This window comes from Cnephaeus nilssonii (genome assembly GCF_951640355.1).
Source record: "Cnephaeus nilssonii genome assembly, chromosome: 6".
Classification (NCBI taxonomy): domain Eukaryota; kingdom Metazoa; phylum Chordata; class Mammalia; order Chiroptera; family Vespertilionidae; genus Cnephaeus; species Cnephaeus nilssonii.
Genome location: NC_137077.1, coordinates 60,170,152 through 60,185,596, shown reverse-complemented (window position 1 = coordinate 60,185,596; position 15,445 = coordinate 60,170,152). Strand labels below are relative to the sequence as shown.

Below are 15,445 nucleotides of genomic sequence, written 5' to 3'. Positions count from 1 at the left end.
TGAATCAATCAGAATCCATGGAGAAACATCAGATACCTATAATGCATGCCAATGTTTTATAGACAGACATAGATATATATACACATCTATATAGCTATACTCTCCTCCTTCTCTAGCTATTTCAGACAAGTGCCTGGCTCTGGAGAAAACTCTATTCAAAAACAGTCTACTCAACATCTGGTCCGTGTGGAGACTTGAGCATTGACCCACAAACCAGGAGGTCACGGTTCAATTCCCAGTCAGGGCACATGCCTGGGTTGTGGGCTCAGCCCAGCCTGCTCCCTCTCGCAGTCCAGGAGATGTCTGACTGACGGCTTAGGCCCACTCCCAGCCATCAATCAGACATCCTTAGCACTGCCACAGAGGTGGCACCCACCACCACTGCTGCGCTCGCCAGCCATGAGCCCGGCTTCTGGCTGAGTGGCACTCCCCCTGTGGGAGCATACTGACCACCAGGGGACAGCTCCTGCGTTGAGTGTCTGCTCCCCGGTGGTCAGTGCGCATCATAGCAAGTGGTCGTTCCGCAGTTCAGTCGATTTGCCTATTAGCCTTTTATTATATAGGATGATAATCGAGCAGCATTGTATTTAATACACATTAGGTTGAAACCTTCTTTAGTAAACAGCAAGAAGAAGAATTTGGGGATAACAAGCAGTGATATAATAAAAGAGGAGGAAGAAAACATAGTACTTTCTTCCAATAATAAACGTAAGACTAGAATGTAACCATTAATGTAATCTGAAACTACCCATGCCCTGAAAATTGTTTTATGAAAAGAAACATATCTTAATTTGGAATTTAAAAAAAAAAAAAACAACTCTAGGAGGTGTCACTTTACATATAAAATGTGACAGAGTAAAGGAACAGGAAAAGGCAACTTTCACATGCACCTAAAAAGTTGCCACAGGTGTTTTAGCAAAACACTTCGTTGGTGCCTGTATTTACCATACCTGAACATACTGTTCTGCCATGCTGCATGTTAATAAAGAATACAAAACAAAAATAGGGAAATGTTAGCAGAATAAAACAGAAAACGATTGCATGGAGAATTATAAAATTAATTCACAAGCTTTTATCTGGTATTGGACATGCATTAGTAATTTAACAATTTTTAACTCAATTAACAAACCATGCATCTCTTAGTTATGACTGGATTACCTACTAGATGGGTTTGTTAAAATATTTTGTCCTTTTCAGGTCTCAGGGCAAGTGGTAAGATCCTGTTACAAGGGTCTCCTTTTAAATCAGTTTTTAATTCACTTACGAAGCACAAAGAGAATACGAAAACAAAGATATGCCTTTTAGGTTGTATCTATCGGGTGCTGTTTTTAGAATAAAGATTTTCGTCATTGTTTAGCATCAGGTAAAAATAACCAATGTCACAGTGAAGTGCTGCTGCAAATTGAGAATAAGAAAACTAAGTTTGTAACCTCAGACATGCAACATACATTTTAACTGAGAAAAACAGGAAGCTGTACGAGTTGTTCCTAGTTCTTAGTTCTGAGGGGACAAGTTTCCATTTAAAACTTTTCAACAGATTCAAAAACACGACTAATTGACTCAGCTCACTACCATTTCAGTCGCCAAGTGGCCAAGGGGCTAACCCCACTCCAGCACTTACTTCTCTTCTGTGACACGGCCTGCAAGCACGCAGTCACAATATCGCAGTTCCTCTGGACTTTGTGCAGAAGCCGATCTTTCTGCTTCAGCTGCCGGAGTAGCTTCGCCGACTGAATGCCAATTCTGTACTTAAGCTCTCGGAGGATCGTCTTCAGTTCATTAGTGTCTATCAGAAAAGAAGATTTAAAATAGAACGATAAACACCCTGAGAGGAATACAAATGCCAACATGATACTAATCGTAAGATAATTATCGAGATTCTAGAACATCCCTGCAGGTAATTCTGGGTTCTCACTCAGTATTCAGTTAAGATATTCTGCTCAAATAAGTCACTCATCCATTTCTTGCCCTGTCAATGAGACAAATACTGTAAAATAAATTTTATCTACCTGTAATATCTAAGCAAGACACTTGATTTTACCATACTTAGCTCTGGTTGCAAATTTGCCTTTCAAAGCCTGAAAACTGGCGTGTGTATTTGGTATCATCAATGTACTGAGAGGCTAAGCTGCAAGAAAATAATCTTTTTGAGTCTGTTGCATCAATGATAAACCTGATAAATATTTTATTGTTGTTGTTAGTCCTCACTGAAGGATATTTTTCCATTGATTTTTAAAGAGAGTGAAAGGGAGGGAGGATGGGGAGAGACAAGAGAGAGAGAAACATCAATGTGAGAGAGACACACCGACTGTTTGCCTCCCACATGGGCCCCGACCAGGACCAGGGATCGAGCCTGCAACTGAGGCACCTGCCTTTGACGGGAATCGAACCCGCAACCCTTCAGTCCACTCTATTCACTGAGCCAAACCAGCTAGGGCCTGATAAATATTTTTTAAAGTATTCACTTTTGTTTGTAAATAATTGTAGGGAACGGTTATAGGGTTAAGCCTCGGACTGACCTGTTGGCAAAGCCACCAAGAACATTGTAACTATGGTGACCACTACCTTGTTTACCTCTGGCTATAAAATAAAGCAAGAGCACAGGAGATCCACAAGACCCAGCTTATTCTCTTTGTCTGTCTTTTCTTCAATCCTTCACCGCCCTCACCGAACCCTTGGCTGAGCTGGCCCGGCACAAATCATCAGTCAAAAGTAAATAATACTACCACATTTTCTAATGCAAGTAAATGTGAAAATACTGGTTTCGTTTTAAATATTCAGCCTTCCAATAGCTTGAATATTAGGTACAATATCTCATCTTTGAGACTCTGTAATTTTTCAAATGTGCAGAAAGTAAATTTCCTTTAAATCAATAAATTAAAAATAATTCTATATTCATAAAGCTAATAGTCTCAACAGCAGTTTTCTACAAGCGAAAAAATACTTGGGAATGGGAAATGTCAACAATCTTTATGTGAATGATCCTTACAATTTGGGAGTGTTGTTTGTCACTGACATTACCGTCAGTCATTACAGGAAAGCCTTCCTCTCAGCGTGGCATTGGCTAGGCCCTCAATAGAGGTCCTGTGTGAGGGTTGGATCTACTCATGTTGAAAATGATTTGGAGAAACTAGACAGGATCGGAAGAGAACAAAAGAAATGTTCCAAAGTAAGAAAAATACTTCAGAGGTCAGAGGAAGTGAACTTTGTGAGTCAGTATAAGAGAAGTGCAGGGCGTTGCTTTAACCTCTGTCATAGCTGACCACGTCATTTGGAAAATGCTATTTGACCTTGAGTGAATACGAACTTCCTATGGGCCAACCAACTACCTGTGTGATCTTAGGCAAGGTCGTGCTCAAAGACTCAAATTATGCTTAGAATACTAGGTTATTCTGAGAAACAAATGTGAATATTCTTTATAAACATTAACATAAGTAGCACTAAAATAAGAATAAGGAATGTCTATGAAGAAGAGAACACAGACCAGTTATTTCTCTCACCCTGAGTTCAAACACGGTGGCATGTCATGGGAAATAAGAGCTCACTTACTATTTGGGTTCTAAGAATGATCAACTATGAGAACCAGCTACCAGAGGAGATCAGAGGCTCTTCATTCTGAGATTCCTTCAGAGTGAGCAGATAGGCTTTCTTTGAATGTTTAAAATTTTTCCTTCTAGGGGTAGGACTATCATCTTGCATTTAAATTACACTTTCTTCCACAAAAGAGTCATTTTTCAATGACTCTTAAGGTATCTACGGCTCTGTGGATCTCTGAATTATATGCATTGTCCAATATGGGAAAATCTTCAGGGTTGAGTTTGGAAATGTACAGCATGATTTGCTGGTATACAAGCATCCCAAAGACAGGAATAAAGTCGTCTTTATCTTTGTATGCCCCACGGCATCAGCTACAGCTCCTAACACAGTTTTAAATAAATAGGAAAAAATGAGATCAAGTGACAAACAATGGACAATTTTCTTTCTAAGGAATCCCAGTGTATAAAATAAATATTATTATATCTAACATTTATTGAGCACATTATACACATTAACTTATATAATTCTCAGTACAGTCCTATGAAGTAGGTATTATTATTATTATCCCTACTTATAAGTGAGAGAAATGAGATGGAGAGGTTAAATAGCTTGCCTGAGGTCCCACAGTTAGTAAGGAACAGTAGCAGGATATCAGCTCAAGCATTTGACTCGAAAGTTCATCCCTTAATGAAAACACTGAGAAGAGTGTAGATTTCCTGAGAAACCATTTTGGTGCCTCAAATAAATAAAGGACCCACACATGCTAAATATGTAAAAATAGGTGCTACATCGATGCTACAGCAAAATCTCTAACAGAAAAAATGAGAGAATTAATACACAGGTTACCTGCATTATATGAGATTCCTACTAGGTACTATGTTGAGAGATTTATTTTTTTTTTTTGACCCTGAAAAAAACACACAAAACAGGTAACCTATAATAAGCTGTAAAATTAAGCAGACAGCTGTTTCCATCACCTGATTATTTCTTTCTTAGTACTCTAATGATGTTTCTTGATAAAGGTGGAGGGGGCGTAGCTATTAGAATATGGTATCTTGTTCATCCTAACAGGGTTGACTGCAAGAAAAGATTAACAAGCAACTAACCATGCAATAAGACTGAGACCTGGGCAACGCATACTTACAGGTCTTAAGAATGATTACTATAGAAAACTGTGATACACCTACACAATGGAATACTACGTTGCTGTAAAAGAGAAGGAACTCTTACCATTTGCAACAGCGTGGATGGAACTGGAGAGCATTATGCTAAGCGAAAAAGCCAGTCAGAGAAAGATAAATATCACAGGATCTCACTCATTTGTGGAATATAATGAACAACATAAACTGATGAACAAAAATAGAACCAGAGTCACAGAAGCATTGAACAGACTGTCAAAAGTATGAGGGAAGGCAGGGGGTGAGGGAGTAAGAAATCAACCAGAGGACTTGCATGCATGCATATGAACATAACCAATGGACACAGACAGGGGGGTGGGGGGTGAAGGCATGTGCTGGGGAGTGGGGGCGGCCGGGGAGTGGTCAGTGCGGGGCGGGGGGGGGGGGGGGGGGGAGGGGGGGGGGGAAGGAGACTTATGTAATACTTTAAACAATAAAGAATTTAAATTAAAAAAAAAAAGAATGATTATTACAGTGGTCGCTTGTTTGAAATCCACTTGCAAAGCTGTAGTGTTACTTCTTTAAAAATTAGCTTGCCATATTTCCTCTTCCAAAAGGAAATTACTAATCCACCTAATTTGCTCGGTAATGAAAAGCCAAATCATAATTCTTCAAAATTGATTTTGTTGGATTCTAAAAGAACTATTGCCCTACGGAACTCTAGGCATAAACAGACGCTCTGAGAACAGCCAAATAATTGTATAAAACGAAATGGCACAACTCCAGCCAAGTCCCAGGCAGGGGGAGGAAGGTGGAAGTCATTTGTAACAATCAGCTGGGAAAAAAATCTTCACTGGGAAGCCAAAAGAGGAAGCTGAAAGCTGTTTACATAGATTTGAGAAAGCAGACAGATTTATTCCTTTTCTGGTTATGTTTTTTCCTTTTCTTTTGTTTTCTAGCAACAGCTAGTCTGATTTTTTCAATTAGAGGAGACAGGATATCATTATAGTATGCATCCTCTCTTTCCCCTCTCCCCTGGTAGTTTAGCACAAGGACATGAATTCAAGAAATGTTGTGGTTTAGCATGTTTTCCACACCTCACTTCATTTTGTAAATTGAAGTCTTGACATATCTATTTTAAAAAAAGACAACTGTAATAACTGTGTTAGTGCCTGAAGGGCAAACTACTTATTAACAGTTGGGGCGGGGGCGGGGGGGGGGGGGGGAAGAGATCTCAATTAGGACACAGCATCAGAGTCTGATAACAAAAGAAACACCAAATTCTCCTCTCCCCCTGAAAACCAAGGCCATTTTCAGATGACCTGTCCAACTGATAATGTCAACATTCTCCGCGTGATAATGCCAACACACCAGGGCCCTCCACTAATAAAAAGCCCACCTAGTGAGCTTCTTGAAACCAGACGTTCCGGCAGAAATGGAATTCACACGTTCTGCTTAGAAACCGAATTATGGAATTATTCTGCCTCGCTAGTTAAACACTATCCCGGTAGTGTGGCCAGGGAGGCGGATTATTTAAACTAAAAAAAAAAGCCCCCAGATGCCTCACTGGTCCCAGCGCCCTACGTCACGGGCACTTAGAAACTCCAAACCTGTCCTAACAGCTGTTCCGGCGACATCAGAACCTGGACTGCCTCTGCCCTGGGCGCCTCCACAAACACGCGGGGCGGCGTGGAGACCGCCGCTGCCACGCCAGCCACGGAGGCTCCACTCCACGGCTCGAAGGGGATGCGGGTGAGGGAGACAAGAACTACGTCTAGTCGTGTTTTCGTGACACTGTGGACGCCGGCAACACATCCACGGAGACCCCGAACTTAACGTCCGTGCGCTAGACCGTTCAGTCCGGGTGCGCACAGGTGAGCGCGGGGGCCCGGAGCGCAGGGCCGGGGCCGGGGCGGGGGGTGAGGGTGGGGGGCTGCGGCCGCTCCCCGCTGCGGCAGGCTCCCCGCTGCGGCAGGCTCCCCGCCCGGCCCTCACCTTTCTGCCGCAGGTACAGCCGCTGGTGCCGCTGGCTCGGCCGCTCCCGCAGCTCCTGCAGCTCCCGGGAGTCGCCGCGCCCGCCCAGGACCACGTCGGAGCCCGAGGCCTCGGTGGAGCTGTCGAGGCTGTCGCGGCGCTGCAGGCGGCCCCCGGGCCCGCGGCCCCCGCCGGCCGCCTCCTCCTCCTCGGTGCAGCTGTACAGCTCGGTGAGCAGCCCGCTCACCAGGGACGCCGTGCGGCTGGTCCGCCCGCCCCGCCGCTCGCCGGGCTCCGCGTCCTCCTCGCCCTCCCAGGAAGCCGGGGGGTCCGGCGGCAGCCCCGCCGCGGGCGCGTCCCGCAGGGGTGGAGCCGGGGGCACTGCAGGAACCGCTTCCTCCACGACGTCCTCCGGCCTCGCCTCAGGCTCGGGGCGCCGGGTCGGGCCCCCGCCCGTGGGAAGGACCTCCATGGCCCCCGGCGTGGTGCGCGGCGCCCCGCTCCCGCCGCTCCCCGCCGGCCGCCTGCCAGTTCCGGGAGGAGGCGCGGCCTCTCCCCCGCGGGGTGCCCTCGGCCGGCCGCCAAGCCGGCGAGCTCCGGATCCCCACGGCGCCTCACCTGCCCCCACAGCCCCGCTCCCCTCTCCGGGCCGGCATCCGAGTCGCCGGCCCTCGGGTCCGAGCGGGAGGAGAGCTGGGTGGCCAGGCGTCCCACTACCTGGGGACACCTGCAGCAGGTGAGGGCCCTGCGGCCGGAGGGGGAAGGGCGCTCTGGCGCTGCCACCTTCGCCTTTAAGCACGTGACTTAACTCGAAAGGGGAGCAACTCCTGCATCTATTCAGCCGCCGGTTGGAAATAATGCCCGGAGCGTTCTGAACGCCAACCAGTAGGCAGGGGCAGGGAGCTCCCTTCTTCACATCCCGGGGCACAATGCCCTTCTCACCTTCCCGCCAGACTTGGGTGCCTTTCAAGGTGTTCTTAGTTAGTTTGGGACAATAACCTTTCCGAAGGGCTGACATACACTTCAGATTTAATAGCGCTGTGAACTGTTTCCTCCAGTGATCAAGTATTGGATTAAGGGCAACTAATTCCCTGACACAAGACCTAACAGAATGAGGATTTAATAAGTGCCCAGGAGATCGCCCTAACTGGTTTGGCTCAGTGGATAGAGCGTCGGCCTGCGGACTGAAGGGTCCCAGGTTCGATTCCGGTCAAGGGCATGTACCTTGGTTGCGGGCACATCCTCAGTAGGAGGTGTGCAGGAGGCAGCTGGTCGGTTTCTCTCCCATCGATGTTTCTAACTCTCTATCCCTCTCCCTTCCTCTCTTAAAAAATCAATAAAATATATATTAAAAATAAATAAATAAATAAAAATAAATAAATGCCCAGGAGATAACCAAACTAATAATAAATTGATGTCGCTGATTTTTGACAGTACACAAAAGTTTACATGATATCCTGAGAGATGTATGTTTATGGTAGTTCTCAGTAGAACACTGAGGTACCCTTCCACTGTAGATATTTTTGCAAATCCTCCTATATAATAAAAGGCTAATATGCAAATTGTTCCTACAGGTGGGAGTTCCAACGACCGGGAGTTAGACATGCGCTGACCACCAGGGGGCGGTGCGTACCATGGCCGCACTGGCAGCGGGCGGCAGTGGAGGCTCTGCCAGCCCCTATGGGCCCCGAGGAGAGCAGGACTGCAGCGGGATGGTGGAGCAGGTGAGTGGGCAGCAGCAGGCCAAGGCAAGTGTGAAGGGAGGCCCCGGCTGGCAGCCTCTAGGGACCCTACCCTTGCACGAATTTCGTACACTGGGCCTCTAGTTTAATAATAATTGTCAGCGTCTTTGAGTGCTTTATTTGTGCCAGGCACTGTTTTTTTTAAATGGAGTCCCGGGCACTATCTCACTTTAATACTATAAAGCAGGTAAGTTCTATTTGTTTAATTGAGTACAACTGACCACATAACATTATATTAGTTTGAGGTGTATAACATTCCTCCTCCTTCTATATAATAAAAGCATAGTATGCAAATTGTCCCCTCCACCGGAAGTTCGTCTGGGAGTTTGACCAGGGGGCAGGGCCGGAAGGGAAGGAGGTCATGTCTATCTCCTAATGCTATTAAATTGTTGCCATATTTCTAAAAGAAGCAACAGTGCACCTAGTGAACAGTGGTGATGCTTGATGTTTGAATAACACACTTTACTTTTCAAGGCACTTTCATAGTAGAGCCTTGCCTGACAGGTCCCTTTGCACTACCACCACAATACATGTAAACGTAGAGTGAGAACAATAGGACCCTTTTCGAAACTGGAGTTAATAGAAGGAAAGTAGAAGTTTTATAACTTTCTCTTAGGTATCCATAATTTAAAATTATACTAGAACCTGGCCGTCATGGCTCACTGGTTGAACGTCCACCTATGAACCACCTATGAGGGATCAAGGTCACAGTTCGATTCCCAGTCAGGGCATGCAGGAGGCAGCCAATCAATGGTTCTCTCTCATCATTGATGTTTCTACCTCTCTCCCTCTCCCTTCCTCTCTGAAATCTTTTAAAATATATATTTTAAAAATTATATTAGAAATATTATTTTATGTTTATGTGTATCAACTACTATGTTATCTATTTAATTTTAAAATGTGTGAAATAGAATGGGATTACTTATTTATAACTAGTGGCCCGGTGCACAAATTTGTGCACATTGAAAGGAAATTAATTAGAAGAAATATTTTAATATCACTATTCGCCCTTTCTCTGTAGTAGAGGTGTCAACCAAATTCACAATCAACAATGACAGATGGAAACACACGTGTGCAATTGGCACCAGTGAGAGCTTTTATGTATCGTGCATGCACGAGTCAACTTAGCCTTTTATAGACATAGAATAAACTTGCTTAATTAGACCTGCTTTCTGATGTAGTTAAACTTTTTCCAGCCCAGTGAAGCACCCAACTTCTCTTTCGGGTAATTGTCAGCAACACAGCAGTAAATATCAACATGAAGCAGATTATTATTGTAGATCACGCAGGGAGAACAAAGGGTAAAATATTTAACTGCAGCAGTGTTTGACTATATTCTGTGCAGTGAGAAAACCAGAAATCATTTTCTTTTTTTTCTTTTTTTTTTCCAATTTTTTTATTAAGGTATTATATGTGTACATATCTTACCATTGCCCTCCCCACACCCCACTCCCATATATGCCCCCACCCCCCAGAGTTTTGCATCCATTGGTTATGCTTATATGCATGCATACAAGTCCTTTGATTGATCCAGAAATCATTTTCAAGGTCCACCATTTCTTCTTTTCAGTCAGGTCAAGTTTCTAAGTTTTCTAAATCTCCATTGTACTGCTAATGAAAAGAAAATAGCGTATTTTCCGGCATATAAGACGACTGGGCGTATAGAAGATTTTCCTGGGTTAAAAAGTCATCTTATACACCGGAAAATACGGTAGGATTCTACCAAGTCTTCTATCTACCTACTCCATGACTTCTGTGAGGATCAAATGAGATGAGGCACGGGAAAACACTTCACAGACATTTGGTTACAGTGTAAAGTGTTTCCACCTGGCTAGAAAGCAAGTTGTGTTCCTGGGCTGAAGAAACTGCAAGGAAGCGGGCGTTGCTATGTGACATCATTACCCAGAGGGTAGGGCACAGCATATTAGCCTTTTACATGTATAGATTTTGTTTTGTTTTTTGAGGTGTTTTATTTTTTTTTTCTATTGTCTCTGGCATTGAATAGAGTCCTGAGAGCCTTCCTTCATATGCTGAACTTTGTAAGAAGCAGGACTTTTATAAAGGGAAACACTGAAATTGGATCTCTTTTCTTAGTTGATTTCCCAGCCCTTTCTCTCTATCTCAACCCAGTTAGAGATGAGATAATTGCTAGTCTTCAACACTGTTCTCATCCAGGGTTTCTCTCTCAGGACCTATGGGTAAAGAAACTCATCATGAGCTAAAGGGGATGGTGACAAAGGCCAGGAAAAACAGCAGGTCGACATTGTTAAATTAATCAGGACTTCAAAGTTATTTCCCATTCCCCATCATTACCAAATTACCTGAGGAGAGGAAATGGGCAAAATAAGAACTAATAAGGAAAGCAAAGTCAAGGTCTTTGCACTTGTTGGAATGATTTCTCCCCAAATAGCCATATGACTCTTCTCTCACCAGGGTTAGATCTCTGCTAAATGGCCTCTCACTGGATTTTCCTAACCACTCTGTTTGGAATCACAGCTCCCTATCCTCCCTCCCAGTATTCCCTTCTTCCCCTTCTTTGTTCTCCGCCCTCCCCCACCCCCCCCCCCCCCCGTCCCCATAATACTTACCACTTCCCAACATACCAAATCACCTACTGATTTATTTTGTTATCTTTCTTCTGCCAGTGTCAATCAATTTTGCCAAGAACTGGAAGGCAAACAAAAGATTTATTTGGAGGCCTTAGGAATTTCAAATCTAGAAGTCACAGATTTAAGTAGAAACCCAATGTGTTCTGAGGGGGAAAGAAAGAGGTAGAGTTTATAAAGACTGAAAAGGGGAGGCTTTCAAGAGGATTACATAAATTGCTTTGAAGGAGCTGTGATTGGGGCTGGCAAGCCAATTTACACTATGCTATCCATGACTGGTTGCTTATTTAATAGAGAGTGTAGTGATGCAGAACCAGTTCCAGAAACTGTATGAGGATGTAGCTCTTTGGTTTAGCCCAGTTCAAAAGTTCAGTTTCACATGGAAGGAAGTGAGTTAGCTCAGCTTCCCAGAGACCTCCCAGCTCTATTTTACAGTGCTCTCTTGACAACATCAACTCCATTTTGCTGTTTTTCTGTCATGTTTCCCTCTTTGGATTGAGATCTTTCCTGAGAAAGCATTGATGATCAACCATTGGGAAGTATCATTGGTATGTCATTGGGAGAACAACATTGATCCCTCATCTCCAGGAATGCTCATTCCTGATATGTCACTTTCCACATAGAAGAGAGGGTAGTATACAGTAAGAGAGTTAGTAGGGCTAAGTCACATTCCTCAGATCAAAAATTCCTTTGTAGAGGTGGTCTCGGTCGAATTTATTCATTGTAACACCTCTAGGCATTGGGCTATCATTATTGTGATAGTGGCTGTTAGTTGTTGTTGGATGCACCTGGTCAGACACCTAATTAAGGTAGTGAATAGTATAATCACAAAAACCAATATGATTAAGTCCTGTAATGTAGAATGAAACCCTATTCCTCTAGGCAGCCAGCTAAATAAGTCTGTCCAATCCTAACTTATAGGGTACTGTTTTCTCTGTTCAAGGACCTTAACATTGTGTTTTAGAACCTCAAACTATTGTACCACTTTATCTAATTTGTTAACATAGAAAACATTCTTCCCAATAGGGCATAAGTATCGCTTTGTTGGACAGCTATCACATCTAGAGCCCTACAGATGTGAAGTATACTCCCAGCCAGTCTCAATTATTGCTTATTGTCCTTCAAGAGCAGTTGTAGTAGCATTCAATATTTGTGCTACAAAAATAGTAAGATTTCTGATAGTCTTCTAATTCAGCTACTCCATACCTGAAAGGAAGCTCTAGTGAAGGCCTACCCAAAGCTTCATTTATTATGGGGTATCAGTGGAAAGAGGACTGAAAAGACCATGCCCAAAATACCAATTCCATTTGGTCTGTTTTGGTAGAAGTTTATAGATTGTGGATAATGGCAGAGGAAGGGAGAATCTTCTGGTGACAGTATCAGGAGCTGATATCACAATACCATATCTGCCTCACCATGGGGTTGACAAGGTGATATATTTGCATCCCACACAAGAAGAAACAGCTAGTACCTTCAAGTGAAATCATGTAATTAGGTCCTTCAACCAAGACTTTGAGGGGAGTAGTATGTTCTACTTACGAAGGAGGGACTTCGTAGCCTTCATATGCTGGATGATCACAATAGTTGCCAACACAGAAGACATTCAAGTTATCGTAAGAATGATTAAAAGAGCACCTGAGGTTTCTATATATTTGGGTTAGGATTAAAAGAGTTTGTTCCAAGTTTGCAGGCTGGAATTCCCTAAGCGATAGATTTTTATCCATTTTACATCAAATACCAGATTTTTTATCTAGACCCCTTGTAGTATATAGGAGCAGGACATTTGCAGGACTGAGTGGTATTATTCCTTGAATTTCCCAACATTAGAGAGGTAACATAAGAAGTAATATTATAGTCACTTAAAGCCCATTGAGTTGTGAACTCATGGTCGTTTGCATCATACAAAAGAGTGTAGTCATACATTTTTAAAGGGACAAAACCTGAAAGTATGCCTGAACTGTTTATATTTTCAAAACAGATAGGCAAGTTATTGGTAAGAGTCCAGACTGTATTTATGGGTATTTCTTTGTGGGTTGGGGAGCTTATAAATGGATCTGGACACAGGAAGGTCATTTGTTCCATCAATATTTTTTGAGGTTTGAGAATAAAGAACGACTTTAAATCTGGAGTTATGTCCAGTTAGGTTTTGTAAGCTTTCAAGGTTCAATGGCCAAGCCACTAGTTCTGGTTCATCATGAGTATGGTTAGCTCAGTTGCATATCCAACAGTCAGTTAAATTAGTACTGTTGGGTAATCATTGGATAGTAGGAGCAAAAGGGTGTTGAAGGGCAAATAGGGTAGTCATTGTAGTAAGCAGACATAAGAATCTGAGTGTGTTCATCTTGAAATCAGACTAAAGGGCTAGGAAAAGAAAGAATGTTTTCTTAAGAGTTTTGTTCCAGCAAACCCTGGCCAGTGTAGCTCAATGGTTAGAGCATAAGCCCTTGGACTGAAAGGTCTCGGTTTGGATTCCAGGTCAAGGGCACGTACCTGGGTTGCAGGTTCCATCCGCAGCACTGGTGGGAGCGAGTGTGGGAAGCAACCAATTGATGTGTCTCTCTTACATTGATGTTTCTCACCCTACTCCCTCCCTCCCTCTCTTTCACTCTCTAAAAATCAATGGAAAAAATATCCTCAGGTGAGGATTATCAAACAAAAAGAGTTTTGTTTGGGGGAGGGGGACACAGTTGTGATAGCAATATGATCAGTAAATGAAACAAAGGTGCTCAAAGGGAAGAAGTGCAAGGGTTGCTGTGTGGAATCATGTATGACTGACTGGCCTGGTCCCAGGTCTTGGGAGAGCCCTCTGCATTAGGTGCCATCTGCTTCCATCCAGAATGAAAATTCTAGTGGCGGTCTTGGATTGTTCAGAGATTTTCAGCTTAAGATCTTCAGTAGGCTGAGATGACCACTCAGGTGTGGGTATTTTTTAAATGAGAAACATGAATCTGTGAGTCAATACCTCTAAGTTTAGCAGCACATGGATTAGTTATTAATACCTCATATGGCCTTTTCCATCAGGGCTGAAAGGCATCTTTATAGAGATGGTATTTCCAATAGGTATAATCTCCAGGTTGGAGATTGTGGATTGTAGATCTTTGCCTCCCAGGAGCAAGCCATGGGAAGATTGCTCTACCAGTGTGAGTTGTAAGGGCCCTTATAAGTTCTTTATAATAAACTAGAGGCCTGGTGCATGAAATTCGTGCACGGTGTGTATGTGTGTCCCACAGCTCAGCCTATACCCTCTCCAATCTGTGACCCTTTGAGGGCAGTCAGACATCCCTCTCACAATCCAGGACTGCTGGCTCCCAACCACTTGCCTGCCTGCCTGCCTGATTGTCCCTAACCGCTTCTGCCTGCCATCCTGATCACCCCCTAACAACTCCCCTGCTAGCCTGATCAACATCTAACTGCTCCCCTGCCAGCCCGAAGGTCCTAACTGCCCTCCCTTGCCAGCCTGGTTGCCCCTAACTGCCCTGCCCTGCTTGCCCAATCACCCCTAACTGCCCTCCCCTGCCAGCCTAGTCGCCCCCAACTGCCCTCCCCTGCAGGCCTGGTCCCCCCCAACTGCCCTCCCCTGCAGGCCTGGTTGCTCCCAACTGCTCTCCCCTCCTGGCCTGGTCCCCCCACAACTGCCCTCCCCTGCAGGCCTGGTCCCCCCACAACTGCCCTCCCCTGCAGGCCTGGTTGCTCCCAACTGCTCTCGCCTCCTGGCCTGGTTCCCCCAACTGCTCTCCCCTGCAGGCCTAGTCCCCCTCAACTGCCCTCCCCTGCAGGCCTGGTCACCCCTAACTGCCCTACCCTGCTGGCCTGGTCGCCCCAGCTGCCCTCCCCTGCAGGCCTGGTCCCCCCCAACTGCCCTCCCCTGCAGGCCTCGTCACCCCCAACTGCCCTCCCCTGCCAGCCTGGTTGCCCCTAACTGCCCTCCCCTGCCAGCCTGGTCACCCCTAACTGCCTTCCCCTGTAGGCCTGGTTGCCCCCAACTGCCTTCCCCTGCAACCTGGTTGCCCCCAACTGCCCTCCCCTGCAGGCCTGGTCCCCTCAACTGCCTTCCCCTGCTGGCCTGATCACCCACAACTGCCCTCCCCTGCTGGCCATCTTGTGGGTTAGAGTGACAGTCAATTTGCATATTACCCTTTTATTAGATAGGACATGAGGTCTCCTTCAGCAATGCAGGTTCATTCATTCCTTGATCTAATCTCATGGGTCTCCAAGTAATAATTTCAAAAGGAGACAAACTATGCTTGCAAATGGGAGCAGATCATAGGCTGAGCAATACCAAGGGGAGAGCCTTAGACAAAGGCAGATTAAAGGACCCTATGAGTTTTGCCAATTAAGTTTTGATTACTCTTTAGTCTGTTCTACAAGATCAGAGAACTGGGGATGATAAACACAACAGATATGTGAAGTCAGCCAGATCTTACAGACAGAGTGTATAATTTGTCCTGTGAAAATTAATTCCCTGGTC

At 44.7% G+C, this 15,445-nt stretch overlaps 1 protein-coding gene across 3 annotated transcripts in view; it reads right to left on the bottom strand.

Moving 5' to 3' along the window:
• TBC1D30 (TBC1 domain family member 30) overlaps window positions 1-7,117 on the bottom strand; it is a 142,995-nt gene extending 135,878 nt beyond the window's left edge. For all 3 annotated transcript variants that reach the window (XR_013813699.1, XM_079774862.1, XM_079774863.1), the window contains exons 1-2: window positions 6,651-7,117; window positions 1,622-1,786 (exon numbers count right to left, since the gene is read on the bottom strand). Coding sequence is in view for 2 of the 3 variants with exons in the window: in XM_079774862.1 (XP_079630988.1) it covers window positions 1,622-1,786; window positions 6,651-7,101 (616 nt within the window). In the remaining variant the exon portion in view is untranslated. The remainder of the gene's footprint in view (window positions 1-1,621; window positions 1,787-6,650) is intronic.
• Between the last annotated feature and the right edge of the window lie 8,328 nt (window positions 7,118-15,445).